The sequence below is a fragment of the Ciconia boyciana genome, chromosome 1 (genome assembly GCF_034638445.1).
Source record: "Ciconia boyciana chromosome 1, ASM3463844v1, whole genome shotgun sequence".
Taxonomy (NCBI): domain Eukaryota; kingdom Metazoa; phylum Chordata; class Aves; order Ciconiiformes; family Ciconiidae; genus Ciconia; species Ciconia boyciana.
In genome coordinates this window covers 94,565,348-94,584,142 of record NC_132934.1, presented here as the reverse complement: position 1 = coordinate 94,584,142, position 18,795 = coordinate 94,565,348, and the positions used below count along the sequence as shown (strand labels likewise).

The following is an 18,795-nucleotide window of genomic DNA, read 5'->3' as shown; positions in this document are numbered from 1 at the left end:
GGTATGGGTTAAGATTTCACACAGACTCTCATTAAGTTGGGAGTAATACCGACAGCAAACTTGTGTACCATAACAAAGTAAGTCTGACCAGAGTCACTCCACATTCAACGGGCTCTGACAAAATGAGCCTTTCTGATTTAAACCTGGAGCATTAAAAAGGAATACTACCTGCAGAGGGAGAGGAGAGGGGTTCAGACATCTGTTGAATTGACTTATCTTCCTTGTCCATTATGCCCTGTCCTCAACATGTACCACCCATTTCTTGAGCTGTCTCTGCTGTCTCCATGTCTTGGGATAGATTCTACAAATTGATGGATACAGCACAGTTCAGTGTTGCCAGCTGTTGCATCAAAAAGTCTTTGTGGGTGTGTATATTGTGGCTGTTAGAGTACAGCTTCCCAGAGCTGTCATCTTTCTCTTTCAAGGCTGACAGAAATACATGGCCAAACTCTGGGCTGTGGAAGATCCTAGAAATTCAGTGCAGCATCTTACGGGGAATAAAATTTGCAAAGATCAATAATTCATAGTATCAATCTAATACATTAAGTCAATGAGCATTGGGGAGCCTGTACTGGGGAGAATGCTGCAAAACCGTTAACGTGAAATATTTCTGGAGAACTTTCTGTTCAGCACAATATCTGCACTGATCCATATTTTGTCTTTAAGGAATGAGTGGCATTATTTGCTTTGTCTGCCTCTCAAGCCTTTTTGGCCCACTAGAAAAGAGTGTTTGTTTTTTATATTTTGATCAATAAATGCATGAATTCCCCATTTCCTTAGGTGTCCATTCATGATCCTGCTTTGTACAGACAAAGGTCATCTCTAGGCACCTGGAAATTAATTGTACTGATGGGAAAATACATTCCATTTTCTCACATTTTTCTGAAAAGTGTTTTTAAAATGCTGACATTGTTAGTCAACTAAATATTGCATTTTATGAGGAAGGCTGTTGGGAAAATTTCCAGTGCTGGTAAGAGCCATGTTTTCATGGATTTAGTAAGAAAGAAACATCAAAGTATTGGCTGTATTGTTTCATTTTTATTGCAGTTTTGGGGAATAGTTAAAGCCACGGTGCTAGACTTAGTGCAGCGCCCAATATCCCTGCATACAGATGATGCAGAAAGGGAAGCAGTGAATGGAAGCACATCAAGCTAATAGTTACAGTGTCCAGAAACTAGAGCCACTTCAGTGCTAAGCCCAGCAAGGATTAGTGATCTCTTTCTTGACTGGGAACAGTATCCAGGAGGCCTTCTAAATGGCAGGGGATGCAGTATCTTTTTATCTCTGCTCATTGTATCAGCGCCTTCCCTTACTGCCTGCCTGAGAGAGACCTGAAGTTGATGGGGTGGCAGCAGGGCTGGAAGAGCAACTGTGGGAGGTTCAACTACTGGGGTCCCATTGGGCCCTTTATGAAATGGCTTAAGAGAAAGTTAGTGGCTAAATCCATCAGTGGTATTTGGCATGGCTCTAAGACAGACCAGGCATAGAGACCAAAAGTAACCTGGAATTGCAACAGAGTTTTAACTAGTTGTCTAATAAGAGAAAAAACTGATACCAGGAGGCTGGAGACACCTAGAAAGGTTTCAGTCAGAGAGACTAGAAGAAAGGTGATCAGAAGAGAAGACAATTCCAGGGACTTACCAAGGGGAAACTGCTCCAAGACACCTAGGAAAATAAGGTAGAAATAATGTAATTTTGCCTTCTCTTGTTTTGCAGGGAAGTTCAACTTAACACCAAAATGCTCTGTTAAGAACATGAGGTGGGCACCTTTTATGTCTGGCATACTATGGTATATGGGGAATTGAGTTAATCATTTACTTAATACTATACTGGATACAATATAATGGTAGGATATTCTGCACGTATAACCTAAATGTAAGACAGTCTGTCACATTCCCTTTATTCACTGCATTTTTGCACAAGGATTATTAAAGTACAACTAAAATTTTTTAAGATATGGAAGTATGTAAATACTATATTAACATATTTTAATTATCTGACAACTATTACCCAAACTAATAAGTTTTTCAAAAGATTTACGTGGCTGATACATTTTTAGTATTGTATGTGGATAATACCCTTCATCTTTCCTCATTCATCATGCAAGGCTTGTGAATGTGCTGTGGAGTAAAGGCCCAACTCAGAGATGCTCCTGCTGCTTGAAGTTTCACTCATGTCTCAACAGAGCAAGTGAATCCCAAGCCCAAAATGCTACAAAATTAGAGGAATGCTATATATCCCCTTTATCTTCTGCAGTGGTACAAATAAGCCAAGGTTTATCAGGTTTGGTGCTGCTATCGGTAGCATTTATGAAGGTCTTTCTCTGCCTTGGTTCCTCTGTGGACAACTGACAGCTTAGCTCTCACACTATTTCTGCTCAGGCACTGGGCAGCTTTCTCAATGCCTGTGGGAAACTAGATCCAGCACACCTGCGGGCCTCAGCCATCATCACCATGTGGTGCTTGCCCACCCACAGTTCCTAGATCCTAACCCCATCATTTGCACAATCTGCAGCACTGACTCCTACCTTGAAGTCATAGAATCATACAATCATAGAATCATAGAATGCTTTGGATTGGAAGGACCTTTACAGGTCATCTAGTCCAGCCCCCCTGCAATAAGCAGGGACATCTTCAACTAGATCAGGTTGCTCAGAGCCCCATCCAACCTGACCTTGAATGTTTCCAGGGATGGGACATCCACTACCTCTCTGGGCAACCTGTTCCAGTGCTTCACCATCCTCATTGTAAAAAAATTCTTTCTTAAGTCCAGTCTAAGTCATACTCGTAAGAGTAAGTCATATGCTTAAGAATAAAAAAATTACTGAGTGGTGGGTTTAATTAGCACACTTTTCGCCACGTGCCTTCATGCTGTGCTTCCTTGACTGCTCTGCTGAAATTACGCTTACAGGGGCCAAACTCTCCCCTTGGCAGGAGGCCAGAATAACTCCACCAATTTAAGTGTAGTTCCTCCAGATTAACATGGGGCAGCAGACAGGAGAATGTTGCTCAGCAGTGTAGCTCTAAGCAGCTTTTAGTTTAGAAAAATAAAAGAAAGGCATATTTTCAATTTGTTTTTTCCCCCCAGAAAGCAGAATTAAGGTCAATGTGATTTATGCCTTTTCCTGGCCTCATCTGCCCACCTTGTAGAAACCTAATTCCGATTTGATTTCTTGAAGTCTTGCAAACATTATTCTTTGTGCAGCTCTTCTCATCTACATACACCTTTTGAGTATAACCCATTAGACATAAACACAACAGGTGAAACATCAGGAAAGGGATGTCAGTAGCTAACAGGAATAATTAAGGGATAATGCCCTTTCACCTTACTTTATTTTCTGTCACGTTGATATGCAAACCATGTCATTTCCTTATATCCCCTTTCTAGAAGTAAGGGGATTGTACCAGCATTCCTCAGTGTCTCTGTTTGGCTCTGACACAGGGCATGGGCAGATGAAGTATGTGTAATGGCTGCCTTTCTGGGTTACTAATGATTAAAAGCAGAAATGAAACACCATCTATAACAGCAAATCAATAAGTAACAAATGGAGGCATCATCTATAATAAGCTGTAAATTAGTTTTGAGAATAAAGTCTTATCAACTGAGATATTTAAGAATATTACTGATAAGAAAAAAAAACCAAATGTCCAACAGCTTGGTCGTATGCGCTGAGGATTTAAGTGACCTAGCTTTCCTTGGCAAATGATGATATTTTGTCCAACACAAAAATATCCAAGGGAATATCAGTGATTCCATGGGAATATCAGCAATCAACTTGATCAATCTAGTTAGCAAAAGAGGTAACATCATATCTCCTCCTAGAAGGGCTCCCTCCTACAGGTTCTGATCCTAAAACTGCCTTTGAGCTGGGGCAATTTTATCAAGAAAATATCAGCTTTTGCTCATTCAAGACTTGGATAGCCAATAAGAAAATAGGCACGCATTCCAGCTGGACCAAGATTGCTAATGCCAGATATATCAGTCACTAGGGTCAATACCCATGACTCCAAAGGCTATCACAAGGCTATTTTCTTCTTTAAGTGCTAAGACTAATCATCTCTCCAAAAGAAGACTTGTAGCCAATATATTTGGAGGGCTTTTTTGCAGGCTTCTCACCCATTTCATTGATTTTCATGTTGAGGAGAGATGGAAGGCAGGAGAGGAACTTAGACAGGGGACGAGCTGTAACATATCCTAGCAAGGGCTATCCTTCCGCAATTGCTGCAGCATAAATGCTGTGAAGAGATATGCTAAATTTTGTGGGGCAAAGCAAGTTTTAGAAACACATTGCATTTATTTGTGATCTCTTCATACCAATTTGTCCTTCTACCAATGTTCTAATTTAACTTAAATAACTCTTCTCCTTCCATAATGTTCTGTATGTGAAAAGAATCATATTCCACTCTCAGAATTAATCTCACTAAGCCAAACTAACCCAACTGGTCCAGTCTTCCCTCCTAAAACAGGTTCCTCACTTCCCATTTTATTTACCAACTCTCCTCTACATGTCTTCCAGTGTGAATTCATCTTCCTGGAGTGCAGATGACTTGAATTCTTCACTATTGCCTTGAACAATGGTGTGCAAGGAGGGATGCTGTGTTGATTGGAAATTCCTTTCCTAGCTCCATCCACATATTGCTTTTTTAATGACTCTCACTGTGACAACTGACAGCCATCTTCAGGCTGGTGGGTCTGCCCTCCTTAGACATTCTGAACTAATGGGCTTCTTGCTTATAGCAGAAAATCCTGCCACACCCTGGGGATGGAATTATAGCACTAGACTTTAAACCACCCAACAATTAGGTATCTAATCCAACTTAGTCGTCTAGGTTTCCTCTACTGTCAGTGGTGGGAGTGATGAACTGGGGTCAATTTATCCTTTCCAACGGAAAGGTATCTGAGATAACTGGCCAGAATTGCCCTTAGCAGGGGCCCTGCCTCTCTCAAATGATCTCAGAGAGGATCTAGGGAAGCATTTTAGACTATGCATCTGCCTTTCAGATGGCGACAATTACGCATTAGGACTCCCAGTCACAGGATCTGTTCTACAGGGGAACATAGTTGCTGTCATGATTTTTAGGCACCAAGTTTTCAGGACAGGAATTCACAGCCCTAAGTGAGTTCTTTACTCAGGGAATGGTGAAAAGTTAAGCACACAGGAACACAAGTATGAAAAAACAGTGTGCTGAGCAAGAGCTGCCTAAGCCAGATGAACAGAAATGATCAAAAGAGAGGAGCAGCTACAGTCCCATCACTTACACAATTATGTGAGAACAGCAGAAATCTCATGGTTTTAGCTACGTGATTGGTCCCTTTTGGCAACTAGGGTTACTGCTATTGTTTTCTTTAGGAAAAAAAGAAGATGGACAAGGCGAGAACAGTGCTTTGTTTCCTATCGCAGCACAAGGAGTGGAACACAGGCTCAGAAAGGAGAAGCACCACAGGTCCAGGGGGTTTGAGCCCACTTTTGTCCTCTCCCAAGGTAGCACTCTCACCCCCAAGGATCTAGCTGTGATGTGGAAACTGCAATGCTGAGGAAAGCCATACAAGACTGGCAAGGCCAGAAAGTGAGCAAAGAGAGAGGACCTGCTTTTTATTTTAATTTTTTGGCTTGCTTGTTTTTGTCTTGCTCCTGAACACAAGCACACAGATTCTTGCTGTGTTTCAGACTAGGGGCCTCTGTTTTTTTCTGGATTTCAGCCCTCAGTTCCTTACTCAGCAGTTTTGAGGGACGCTCTCAGGCTTCCCTGGATTGCCGGGACTGCAACTCCATTCCTAAAGATCTAAAGAGGCTGCCAGATTTTTAGAGGAAATGAACAGATTTACAGCCTCTGGGGAACTGGGTGGAAAACCCGAGTTGTTCCACACCTCTTAAAAATCAGACCCTTGTTTATTTTGATGCCTAAATACAGATTTAAGTGTTTAACTTCAGGCTGTGTGCTTGAAAGCTCTGGCTTTAAAAACCCCTTTAAAATCCTTTGCTTGGTGGTTTAGGGTCACCAACTCTCATCTGGCCTTCCCACAACGTGTAATTTTCCCCTTGATGGCTAACGAGCAGCAGAGTACTGGGACGGCCGAAGCGCACGCAGCCCGGGAGGCAGCCGGCAGAGGGCGGCCGGGGAAGGCCGGCGGCAGGGCCCGGGGCGGCGGGGCAGGGCCGGTGGCGGGGCCCGGGGCCCGCCGCCCTCGCCCGTCCCCAGCGCTCTGCGGGCACTCACCCGCGGCGCAGGCCTGCGGGCGGCTGCGCGGCGACAGAAACAAGCCAGGACAATCTGCCTGTTCCGCGATTCGGGGGAGAAATAATCCGATTTGGATTAAATAAAGCCCATGAGTTTTACTTACGAAACACCTTGCTAAAGGCAACGCGCGCCTCCTGAGACGCAGTAATGCTTACTAGCAGCCGCAAAGCCCCCAGCCAGGCAATCTGTAACAATCCCCAATATAATTTGTTGGGTTTTTTTTTTTATTGGGTGGCGTGATCCTGCCTGTGTGCGCCAGTCATGTGAGGAGAAGGAGGCTCAGTCCTGCAGGCTGGCCGGGATGGGAACATGGCGAGACACTCCGCTGCCTCCACTGCTGCATAGGTACCAATAGCTGTGCAAAGAGGGGTACAGGCTGTCAGCTCAGAGTAGCAGGGCCAAAGAATGAGTCTGAAGGAGCACCAGTTCACTGGCTGGAAAAGAGCTAGGCCACCTGCAGCCAGATAAAAAATTTGCCCATACTGGATGTCCATAATTTTTCATCCACTCACCTTGCAGAATTTCATGGTGGCAGCAAAAAGGAGAGAGCTGGACATGGGGTATCCATCTTGCTTTTGCTCTGAACACAGAGCATGTTACTGTTCTCTAGATCATGTTTTGGCAATAACTGCTTTTAACATTTTAAAGTAATGTCTTATTTTTTCTCAGTAAAAAGTGCCACGCTGATAGTCTTTAGGACTGCAGCCCCTCAGGGTTCTCTTATTTTTATGACCTGTCTGTAAGCAGTTACTTTAACCCTCTGATGATATTTATAAACCGATATATAGTACTATAAAAGATAGCCTTCCTTTACAATTCTGGATGATTGCCCATGGGCTTGCAGTCCCTCCCCCAGTAGTCATCATATTATTCCCCTTCAAGTACAATGTAAAGCTTACTACTCAGAGCATGTCTGGATATCATTCACTGGAAATCACCCATATGCTCCCTATCAATTCCTGCCTGGGCTTCTTGGTGGGGTGGCTACATTACACTGAGCAAGGACTGAGAAAAAGTTTTCAGGCTTCAAGAAGAACTGGGTTGGTGCAAGAGCTCAGGAATGTCAGGGGCAGCCGGGCTACTAACACACAAATCCAGAGAGTGCACTCCTGACCTGATAAACCTTTCGGCTCTATGGGTATTTCATCTTCTTGTCTCACCTCCTGCGAATTGTGGCTGGTCTGCCTAGCAGGGATTTCCCTAGAAGATCCAGCTCCTGAAAATCTGACTGACTACAGTTACATGGGATTTGCAGCACCTTCAAAGTCAAAGCATCAGTTTAGACAAAATATCTCAGCCGAAGTCTGAACCTAAGGAACTTCTGGGCTTTGGTTACATTGTGGCATTCTTCTAAACAGCTGTCACTTCACTCCCCAGTTCTAAAAATCTAAACTCATTCCTAAAACGGTCCCTCCTGGGGCTTCAGCTCTAAATATCCTGTAATTCTGAGCAATCATACTTGGAGTACTGGACCTGGCCTAGCCATAATCTTTACCAGCTTCCTGGAGTGTTTCTAGCAACATCAACTGGATCTTCATCCTCCAGAGTCAGATTACCATAGCATCACATATGCTGTGGGATTCACGATTCACTATTAAAGCCACAGCTCTCTTCCATTTTCCATATTCCTTCCAACCAGAACATTTTCTGGAGGGAGAAGAGGTGGCCTGAACATGTAGCCCCAGCTTGGAACCAGCAAGGACAAACTCCTTAGGAAGCATGGGCTGGGGTGGTGGATCAGCACTTGCCTTGAATAAACTGGGGAGGGAAGGATGATAGGTAAGGAGTTTAAGCCTTTTACTTGACCCAGAGCAGATCTTTTCGATATGAGGACCAGACACCTTATTTGGCACCTAGGTAAGATTATCCCTTTCCAGAGGACAAGAGATGTCCAAGCCACAGGCTACAGCTTTAGTGAACAATGAACCAACTTGCAGGACCACTACATTGCCAAACTCCCAGATACTCCCTTGAGGAGCCCGGTTCATGTAACAGGTCATTCAGCTGTATTTTAATGAAGTTCTGCCTAGACTTCCTGGCCTAGTGAAATAACATTGCTTAAACTCTCACAGCACTGGTTAGAAGGAAAAAACCCAGACTGGACTATGTTATCATCTGTAATACTATAACACACATTTTTCTTTTTTGGCAGTTTCAACAGCATTTGAAATCTCGCTGTAAAGTCCAAGGAAATCAGAATATGAGACCTTTGTTGAGAACGTTTCTTCTGACATATACGTTCTCTAAAAAGTGCTGACTTAGAGCTCAGAGAATTGAGAAAATTGAAAATTATACAGTGTAAAGACACTGAGAATTGCTTTTTTGCTTTGGAGACCTGGGCAGGTTCAGGGAAATGTCAGTGTAATAATGCAATAACTTTGCAGATGAAGGCCTACTGGTAATTGTTGATCTGTACCTCATCAGTGGTTTAAGAGCACCAATCCTCCCAGGCCTAACTTCTGAGTTGGAAATAACATAACTTCTTTTTTTTTTTTTTTTTTAAGCAATTTTGTCGCATAGAGGCTAGGCATCATCTTCTGCATCTTTGTTGTTACTTTGTTTCAGTGAGTTAAGTTTGGACATGGAGCAATCAAATCGCCAGTGCTCATGAGCTGTAATTTTCAGTTTTCTAAGGAAGATACATGGAATGGAAATTGGCAACTTGCGATTCCATTTCAGGGTGTCTGGTGAAAATATTTTGGATCGGTAACATATCTGAAAGAAGACTGGAGAACTGGCCAGACGTCCTGTATGTAACATGCCAGAAAAGCCAGAGCACCATCCACTCACAATTCAAATGCTTTTTAAGGTTTTAGAAAAGTTTAATTAGAAGAGTATTCACTCTTTATGAAATATGGCTTATAGAACAGGGTTATATAGGAAAGCTGAAATTATCCATTAATTGACACCTCTATCCTGGGGATTTTTTCCCTCTTCAACATAAACATTTGTCTTGAACATTTTTTAAAAATTACAGTAGACTAGAAGGTTGCCAAATATTTAGTGGTTTTGTGAAGTGTTTGGTATTCGTGTCTACTACAGTTCTACAGAAAACAGTTCTAAGAGCCATTTCTTTCACCATATGGCAATCTAGAGAGGGGTGCAGGATAACAAACTTTAAAGATCTGATAAAGAAAAATGCCATTTGAGCTGCTTTTATAATTATTGAAAAAAAGAAGCCTTTGAAGAGACTGGATTCATGTCCTGCCAATATTTATTACAGTGTTTATCATTAGGACAGTGATTTTGCACATGTTCAGTCAATTCTGAAAGACAATGCTGTAATGTTTTCGGCTCTCGGGCTTCCCACCTTCCTGAGAGTAGATTGGTTGCTGGCGGAAGCTCTCCCCTTCCCCACCCTTGTTTCCATTCCCACCAGCCCATGGCAGAACTGGGACAGCAGAAGACCAGAGCTCCAGCTCTCTTTGGTTCCCCTCCAGACACATCCCACACAGAGCAAAGGTTGGGCCACGTCTGGTCTTTGAGGAGCACAGGCAAGGGGAGAGGGTGCGAAAGAGGCCTGTCCTGCATTTTGCCCTGTGGTGTAATCAGGTGTAAACATTATAAAATACAGGTTGCTCCCTTCTCATTCAGGCAATGTAGAGGTTAGTCACTTCATAGCGCAGTCTCCAACCCAGAGCTGCACTGACCCACCTTCTCTATTAACCAAACAGGTGACTTGATCCACCTTATTCACAGACCCTAACTCATTGCTTTTGCTCTGTAACTTCCAAGCTGGTCAGAGCTGTAGTCTTAGTGCTGTCACAGTTACCAGCCAGGTACCATTACATTTAAAACAGCAGCCTAGATACAATGCCAAGGACACGTTCCTCATCAGCTACCATCTGTTGCTGGCTGGGCAGGACAGGGTATGCCAGCGCTCCCACACCTGCACACTGTGGAGCTCTGAGAAACACAGTTTCCTGCTGTTCTGTGATGGCTCTTTACAACCTTTTTATTTTATTATTTTAAGTGCCAGAAAGGTGCATGACAACAGGCTCACTGGTAGGGTCTGGTACAATAATTTATACCACTTGAGTGTAAAAGTTATAATTGGAAGCATTGAGGACCAAACTGAATTTATTTTAAACTGTAGCTGGGCTCTCAAATTAGCTATTCTGTAATCCCAGTTCAGTTTCAGGAATGCCTGCCTGGGAAATCCTGCAGACCATCTGAGGACAGCTTTCAGTAACCACATATTGCATGGAAGAGAGTTTGCCTGGAAAACCTGCAGAAAAGTCCCCAGGGACAGTGATCTCTCAGGAAGGAGTGACAACCCATAGGAAGTGATAAAATTCATTACTGTCAGCGCAGTTTTGAATTCCTTGTGGGGCTCAAAGGAAGGTTTCTGTTATGCTACTGCGAATCATCTCACTGGAGACTCTTTATGAAGTGTCTTAGAGACATACTATGGTCACAAATGAGCAAACTTGTTTCTTGCTACCTGCATTTCAAAAATCAGGTGCTAAGTTTTTATGTACATGCGCTATAAAATCTGTCATATGGAAAACACCTGTAAGGCTTTTGTAGCAGGAATGAAGTGAGAGCAGGGTTTGTTTATTTTTATCAAGTAGTGGTGATATGCAAAAGCAGCTTTTCTATTTACAGGCCTGGCCTTTTGTTCTCACAGACTGTTTGGAAGGAATATGAAGAGAGGCCAGATTGCAGGACAGACAGCAATATTTCTTCCACTGTCTCTGTTGTGAAGAGGCAAAGTATCAGCTACTTACCAAAGAATTACTACTAACTAAAGAATCACTAATTAACTTTCAGGTCTTAAGCATTTATCCTTAATTAGTATTTACTTGCACATTCAGGAACATGGGAGTATCCATAGACAACAACCCTTACATTCACAGTCTTTGACATTTGGTGTTCATGCTAGCAGGCAAAAAAAAAGAAAACCAACACTGACTTCTCTCAGTGCCAGACAGCTGTTTGCTCTGCTCCCTCTGTGTCTGACTTCAGCTTTTCATACACCATCATTCAGCTTCTGCTGTGTCCTCTCCTCCTGCTCTGCCCTACCACCTCATTGCAAGAGCTGACATGATACACAAACTTCCAGCTTGGCTTGCAGAATTTAAGGGGTCAGTCAAGACCTTCTGAGACCTCTGTGTCCAGTTCCCATCCTCTACTAAAGAGCTACCACACTACCACATCTCTCCGAGACATACAGATTAATAACTTAAACAACATAGTTTTCCATTTATTAGGTATTTAGGTTATGTATTTATTTCTCTCACCAGCATAAGACTGTTGGGCTTTTTGTCTGGTTAACTCTTTACCATGCTGTGGTTTCAACCATATGTAACTGCCTTTCTGAAAATCCATTTCTGCTTTGGGATCTCAGCAACTTGGTTCCACAGGAAAGATAAAGTATAGAATTACTGGTGGATTAACCTCATCCTAGCTAGGCCACTACCAAAGGGTTTTCATTAACACCTAAACATGCTTTGTCATTAGCTGACTAATTGCCAGTGCTTTAAATATGTTCTGTGCTACTCCCTACCAGGCTCCTAAAGCCTGGTGCAACTCTTTATACCTGTGCATAATTCATACTTTGTGAGAGATGATTCTTGAAGACACACAGCCAAACCTAGATTCAGAAATCCTGACACCCTCTTGAGCTTTACTGTCTTCCACAAACAAAAGAAATACTTGCTGTCTGTCAGATGCCCTTATTTGAGAGAACTTATATCAGTATTTATGTTGGTGCAATTCCACAACTTTTACTAGGAATAGGATCAGATATGCAGCAAGCTTCCCTGCTGGAGATGTTCCAATATCTGAAGCAATACACCATAACTAATAAAAATGTCAGCAGTGATACTAGCTGTATCACATATGTGGGGTAAAAAGAGTAGAAAGGGTAAAATTCAGGAATTTTACTTCTCTATACCCCAATCATTGCACTTCAGCTAATACAGGCTATTAAATTAAAATATATAGTGGAATTAAAAGGAATAATTGGTACCATCATGAAGACAGGTAAGGCCAAGAAAGTAATCTAATATGGATACAATCAGACTATCATAAGATATATTTAATTCAGGGCTTGATGACAGGCATACTCCTAGGAGTCTTCAGCTAAGGAAAAATGAAACCTCATCTTGAATTCATAAGGACTTGCAAGACTTTGGAATGCAAGCCCCTCTGATACATCTCAATATTTCTCATTTTTTGTACAGTAAATAAGGCCTCTCTTACTTCCTACCTGGTGCTGAGTATTTTATTCTCTTACTGAAGATAGTGGAAATTCAAGATATTCAAGTCCAAGGGGCTTCGAGCACCTCTCAAGGGCAGTACCTCTGTCAACACAAACACAGTCTTAGGTTATACTTTAGAAAAAACATAATCTAGGAGGTGTTTGATCAGACACCTTCTATGCATAAGTCAGAATCAGATGTCAGAATCTGATGCAACAGGATTCTTTTAATAACTTATGAATTTTGATCCTTTGTGTCCATTAACACCTTAATACTTAAGCATCTCCCCAGTCTTGCCACAGAGTCTGACACAAATCAGCGAGAACTGCGTTTTTTTTCCTACCCATAAACTCTATTCCAGGATTCATCTTAAAGTTGTGAGTATGTTCGTCTCTCCCTAAATTCAAGAAGAGAGGAGGAGCAGCATGAATTAGAGCATTCTGTCTACTGTTGCACTTATTTCAGGATCTGGCACTTCTATATTATAGATGAAGTTCTAAGCAACAACCTTCTTCTGTCAGCGGTCTTTAAAATATCCGCAGATGTAGGCTATTTCCCAGAAAAGATACTGACATTTACAAGTGAGTCCTTGTATATGCATTTGCAGTGGTGCCAATAAAACTCCAGTCCTTGCAGTTCTGAAAATGTTTCCTGTTTTACTGAGATTGCAGTAATGACTGCACAAAGAGAGATATGCGTTAGATTTTTCATTTTCTCTAACATAGGCAACATTTTCCCTTTTCATGTACTTTCTCCCTTACATACTTTTAATGCAATTTCCTTCCCCCTCCTTATAACATCGGTGATGATAAATCAGTTTTCTAGGCCATGTGGAACAGAGGGGGAATCACTGTCATTCTGAATTCTTTTAACACTATTTCATGTTTTCAGATAACCAGAACTACAAGAAATACAGTTGGATGATTTGTGGCAACTGAATAATATGCTGACACACAAAAGGGAGATATGAATATCTTCAGTCATCATCATTATTAGCATTGGGCAACTGGACAGATTTTAGAACCTGAATTCTCAGGGTTTTTTTGTTAACAGTTCTAAATTGCATATTCATGATGAGGGGAGTTAGATCTCAAGTTAACTAGCTGATTCTAGATTTATCCAAACTGGATTTTGGCAGCTGTGTTCTGTTCTTAAAAAAATATCAGCTGTTATATTTTGCTTTTGCTATGACAAAATTAAAAAGCCAATCACAGGACTTTTAGCCTGTAAGAAAGAGAAACACTATGCTCTTTCCAAGTTTTTCCTCAAATAAAAAATTAATTATTGCCTTTAAAAAATATTTTTCCATACTTCTAAGACAATGTCAGGCATTAAATATGCATGCTACATGTACCTCACTAATATAAGTGTAGGTGCTCCTAAAATACACCTAAAAATAATCCCAAACACCATCAACCTAAATATAGATGTGAGTGATTAATAAACCCTCTTATTGCTCAAATACACAGAAAATAAACCACTATTCAGCAAGGTTGCAATTGCAACAGCCTTCTGAAAACTGTGTCTCCTAAGTTTAACTTGGGTGAGATGTTATGCCTGTACTGTATTATTTACTATTCAAATTCCAGTTTGTTTCATCTTCTCATCCAGCCTGAATGCTTCCTCACCCAGATTCTGTATTTTCAGAAGTATAATGTCTGCTATACAGAAAACTTGAAGGGACACATCTGCCAATGTAGCTGTTTCAGTATAAATATCCTAATGACTCCTTACTTACTAAGGTTTTTGTTATCAGCATAATGTTCACTCTGCTAGGAATTACAAGACAGTTAACAGTTTCCCTTAGATAAATGTACAAGAGTTTTCTCTTATTTGCTTGCACACGCAAACTTTGCTGCTCTGGGGCAATGTCGGGCTTTGGTTAACTGACACTCAAATGCAGCAGATGGAATTATCATTACATTCTGTTCCCATGGTTATATAGAGCTATCAGTATATTTTTTCAAGTAACAAATTAAAGAAAACATTTACCAGAAAGGGGGAAAATAACAAAAATTACATCCTATCATTTCAGGTAGCTATAACTGCAACTTCCAATTAATTTGTAACAAGATTCATCCAAACAGAGAGAGATGCAGAATGCCCTTGCTGGTCCAACAGAAGGGCAGACTGGCCTGCTGCCTCCAGCTTCAGCTGGAGTAGCCATGCTGGGGGCTTCTGTGTGCCTTTATAGCAAAGGAGCTCCAGGCGTGTGCTGGCTCCCAGTCAGGAGGTATGAACAGAAGGAGAACTCGCCTGTGAGATGTTGTGTTCAGCAGCCCTGGCTGAGCTCTTCTCAAATACTCCGTATTCCTTTTTAAAACAGTTTTTTTTAAGTGAGAGACGGGATTTTCATATATATTTTTTTACCCTGTGTCACAAGGCATTGCTGTATGTATGTAGGGTGGAAGTTACCAGGCAAGTCTTGGCAAGGATGTTGTATAAGGGCTCCATGCACTTTATATTTCATACTAACTCTCCCATGCAATTGTCAGCCTTATAGTTAGTTAATCCAGCACTGAGGAAAAACAATTGCAACAGCGGCAGTACTGCCAGGCTTGCTAATTCTGTGTATTGCAAAGAGTTCCCTCTCCCATCCACTTTGTCAGGGAATGGGAACGGGAACAGTTCTTTGCTTTCTGCCATTATAATCTTATACAACAAGAGGTGATGGCTGTGCTGCACTTGTCTACACCCTACAATAAGAGGGCTGACATTTAAAATACCTGAGACTGGAGATGCTGAGTGTGCTGCTGCATTTGCCTTCTGCACAGTTTTGAAGGGGGAGTTCTTATAGTCTTCACTTCTGTCTATAGGACAGAAAAATTTGTAGCACATCGGCTAAGAGAAAGAATGAAAAGCTAAGGGGTTTCATAATGTTAGTATTGAGCTTTTGGGCTGAATGTTTCAACTTCGTGTGCTTAAATGTACATGAATAAGGGAAGTTACTGAGTTCAAGTACACTTGTTTCAGTATACATGCAGAGATGAAGTTTGCTGAATTTGCAAAAATTTAAATATTTTGGCCCTTCTGAGGGCAAAATTAGGTACACAAAGCTGTCCATTTCGGTAGGCTAAAATAAAACTCCGCTTGCACCACAGGATCAAAATCTTCACAGTAGCAAAATAGTTTCCATCCAAAACTTCATGAAATTAGAAGGCGAGTGTCCACGTGGACAACAGGGAAGTAACAGCTATTTGGCAACAGCTTTCTTGGCTATTACTCCTCTCGATCATCCCTTAGTTTCCATTTGTTTTGCTTTACCCACCTTAATCAATCACTAACCAACTAATTACCTGAGATGATCATCTCAAACTAATTCTTAGATCATTACAAAAAAATCACACTTGAGATAAGATTTGTTCCTTCTGTTTCAGGGACTGAAAACTGGGCTTGAAAATTTGGTATATAATTGACCTCAGCAAGGAACAAGTCAGGTCCTGCACTGATGGGAACAATTCTGGTCTCCTGGGAGAGGAATGTATGAGGCAGAAGTGCCCTTTTATCTCATGACTGTATTTTCCTTAGACAGAGTAGAAAAATACTACATGAAAGAGGTTAGGGCATAAATACAGATTCCACAAGGCAAAAATAGAAAACAAAGTTAATAAGAAAAAACAATAAATGAATGGAAGTGATGAAAAGTGACTACAGACCAGAAAGAAAGAGAATAGAAAGAAAGTACACATGAAACCAATAACTTCAAAAGGATCTAGATGTTATGGAAAACAAATCAGTGAAATATCAAAAGGAAAAATAAGTAAAAAATGAGATGCCCCTGAGAACTGCAGGCTGGGGGAAGGAAAGCTATGAACAGGGAGCTAGTCAGGAGTAACAAAGATTAGAAAATGAAGCATGTATTTGAATTGGCACCAACAAGAGAAAATGACTACAAATATGGCAAAAATATTTAATGCCCTGTAAAATACCAGCTTTATGCGTATAACAGGCTGGCTGATAGTTAAATGTTTTTCTAGCTCCAGGCTTCACTTGACATTAAGAATTCTTGGAAAGGTAGGCTAGAGCTCTGCTTTTTCTACTCCAGGCCTTTTACGAACATGCTAGGAAGTGCACGCTGCTTTTTCTGAGCAATCTTGGGTGGGTGCCTCACTTTGACCAGCCCATTAAGCAGGCTTCTTCCATACCAACCTAGACTATAGAAAAGGTATGTAATATCCTAGGTGAGCTGTCTGACCAAACACAGAATATACCAGCCCGGTACAATCGCTCCACTAAATTACAGCATTTGTGAATACACAATGATGAGTTTTCTATGTGTACCAAGATCAAAATAAGAACCATGACCTAAGGAATACTCTCCTAGTGGGAACTCATAGCTATTTCTGTGCAGTCAAAAGTATTTTAAGACCACTTTGTAATTCAATTTCCTATCAAATACATAATACTTAGCACTTACATTTTATTCTTTAAAACCCCTAAGTGTTAGAGTGACCCCCTTGAAAGTATGCTTCACATTTAACAGGTAAGAAACTGGGTGAAGAAACCAGTATGCAATTGAAGTTAGTGAGAGGACTCAGTGTCAGGGTCAATGGCAAATATCAAAGTTCACTTCACCAAAATATACTGACTTGGGTTTTTTATATGTGTTCCAGTTCTCTCTGTTGGAAAACAGTCCTCTTGAAAAATGTCCTTAGAATACTGTGATAGTAGTGAGGAGTTTGGGTCATTGTTTTTTGTTTGGTTGGGTTGGGTTTTTTTGGTTGTGTTATGAGGTTTTGAATGCAGTGCCTGCACTCTGACAGCCGTTTGCTTGCTATAGTCAGATTCCAGGGTATGGCATGATGTCTGCTTACACGAGCTACTCAGTGAAGAGAACATAAAGGACATCAGAAAGGGGAGCTTTCCAAAACTTCACTGAAGCATATGATGTTTTATGTTTTCCTGACAGGTAAGCCATTATCCAGCTTTGCCCTGAGTTATAGAACAGTAAGTTTTCTCAAGGAAGGCCTGAAACATGAGGGCACTAACTTGCAGATGTGCTCTTGCTTACTATTCTGAGAAATAGCTTGGGTTTGGGGTTTTTTTGATAAGCACTGTATAAACCATGGAAAAAAAATCCTTGGATTCACAGAACTGACATGCATGTAGTTAGCCATGATTTAGCATGTAGTTAGCCATGACAGGCTTTCACCTGTAACACTGGAAGTTGTCCTAAATTTACAAGAAGAGACTTTGCTAATAAAATGCCACCTAAAATGACCAAAGTACAAAAATTCTTATTGTGTTGTTGTCACCACACATACAAGGGGCTGCAAAGCAAGGGTCCTTTCTCACCTTTGCTACTACACCAAAAACTGTGGGACAGGGTTTGCAGAAGTGATAAGAAATTGACAGGCAGTTTTTACCACATTGTAGGCACCGAACTTCCAAAGGGCACAGCACTTAAGCTAGATACTGAAGTCAGATGGTATTAATACTCCTGAAATACAACTTGAAATAGTGCACACTCCTAGAAAATTAGGTCCTTGGTTTCTAACCCCTTCCTCCTCCTTAGTGTTATCATACTACTCATCATAAGGGTACGGCACCCAAAAATCATGAGTATCTGAATAATCTGAGCCACAGTGTATTATTTTTTGCCACCTATAAATGCTCCATAAAAAATCTATTTTTTGTTGTTGTTTTGTGGACACCCTGTGGTCCAGATAATTCTGTCTCAGTGTGGAAACGCAAGAAGAAAAAACAAAAGCTCCCTGGCAGCCTTACTGATGTATACTGCTGACCAACAAAATGTAAAGCAAGTTTCTGATCATCTGCCAGGGTCACATCTGGGTGCAGAGAACGCAGCAAGATCACAGAAAGAGATTTTTCCTTGTTCCTATTACCTGAATGGATTATGACATGTGTTTTACATTGGATAGGCAAATTGATTCATCTAAAATAAAAGATTAAATGTAGCCTATTTCTTAAGCCATGCTTTCCTAAGGTTTGTTCAGATTCAGAGAGGTATGTCTTACTTCCCTTTTCAAGCCTTCCTGCTTGCTGCCTGGGTTTATCAAAATATTTTCCTAGGGGGCTGAGTAGAGGAGAGTTTCACTATTTTTAGCTGTTTCCGCCTCTCTCCCAGTATCATGGGATATCATTATGAGCAAAGAAGCCCATGAGTTCTGCGACCTTACAGGTTCGGAGAAGCAACAATGAGAAAAGATTGTTTAAATATTAAAAATAGATGAAACCCAATTAGGAAAGGCTCATACCTATGAAACACCTTTTTGTTACTTGCTCAGCATTATTTTAGAAGTATGTAAGGAGATAGAGTATTCCTAAAGGTAAATATTGCACTTGAACTTGGGAGCACTACTTCTATTTGTCTATAGGTTACTGGCCCG

The 18,795-nt window shown here is 41.2% G+C and overlaps 1 protein-coding gene across 50 annotated transcripts in view; it reads right to left on the bottom strand.

Moving 5' to 3' along the window:
• The window catches only part of LOC140661310 (uncharacterized), a 274,629-nt gene that overhangs the window by 97,792 nt on the left and 158,042 nt on the right, over window positions 1-18,795 (bottom strand). For 32 of the 50 annotated variants that reach the window (XM_072883389.1, XM_072883483.1, XM_072883493.1 and 29 more), the window contains exons 4-6: window positions 12,454-12,547; window positions 1,642-1,665; window positions 169-301 (exon numbers count right to left, since the gene is read on the bottom strand). The exons of 7 other annotated variants lie outside the window; for them this stretch is intronic. In XM_072883389.1, coding sequence (XP_072739490.1) covers window positions 169-229 — 61 coding nt within the window. In that variant the 5' untranslated portion in view covers window positions 230-301; window positions 1,642-1,665; window positions 12,454-12,547. Of the gene's footprint in view, window positions 1-168; window positions 302-1,641; window positions 1,666-12,453; window positions 12,548-18,795 lie in introns of those variants that run through there. 11 more of the 50 variants (XR_012045739.1, XR_012045736.1, XR_012045760.1 and 8 more) reach the window with 4 other exon arrangements.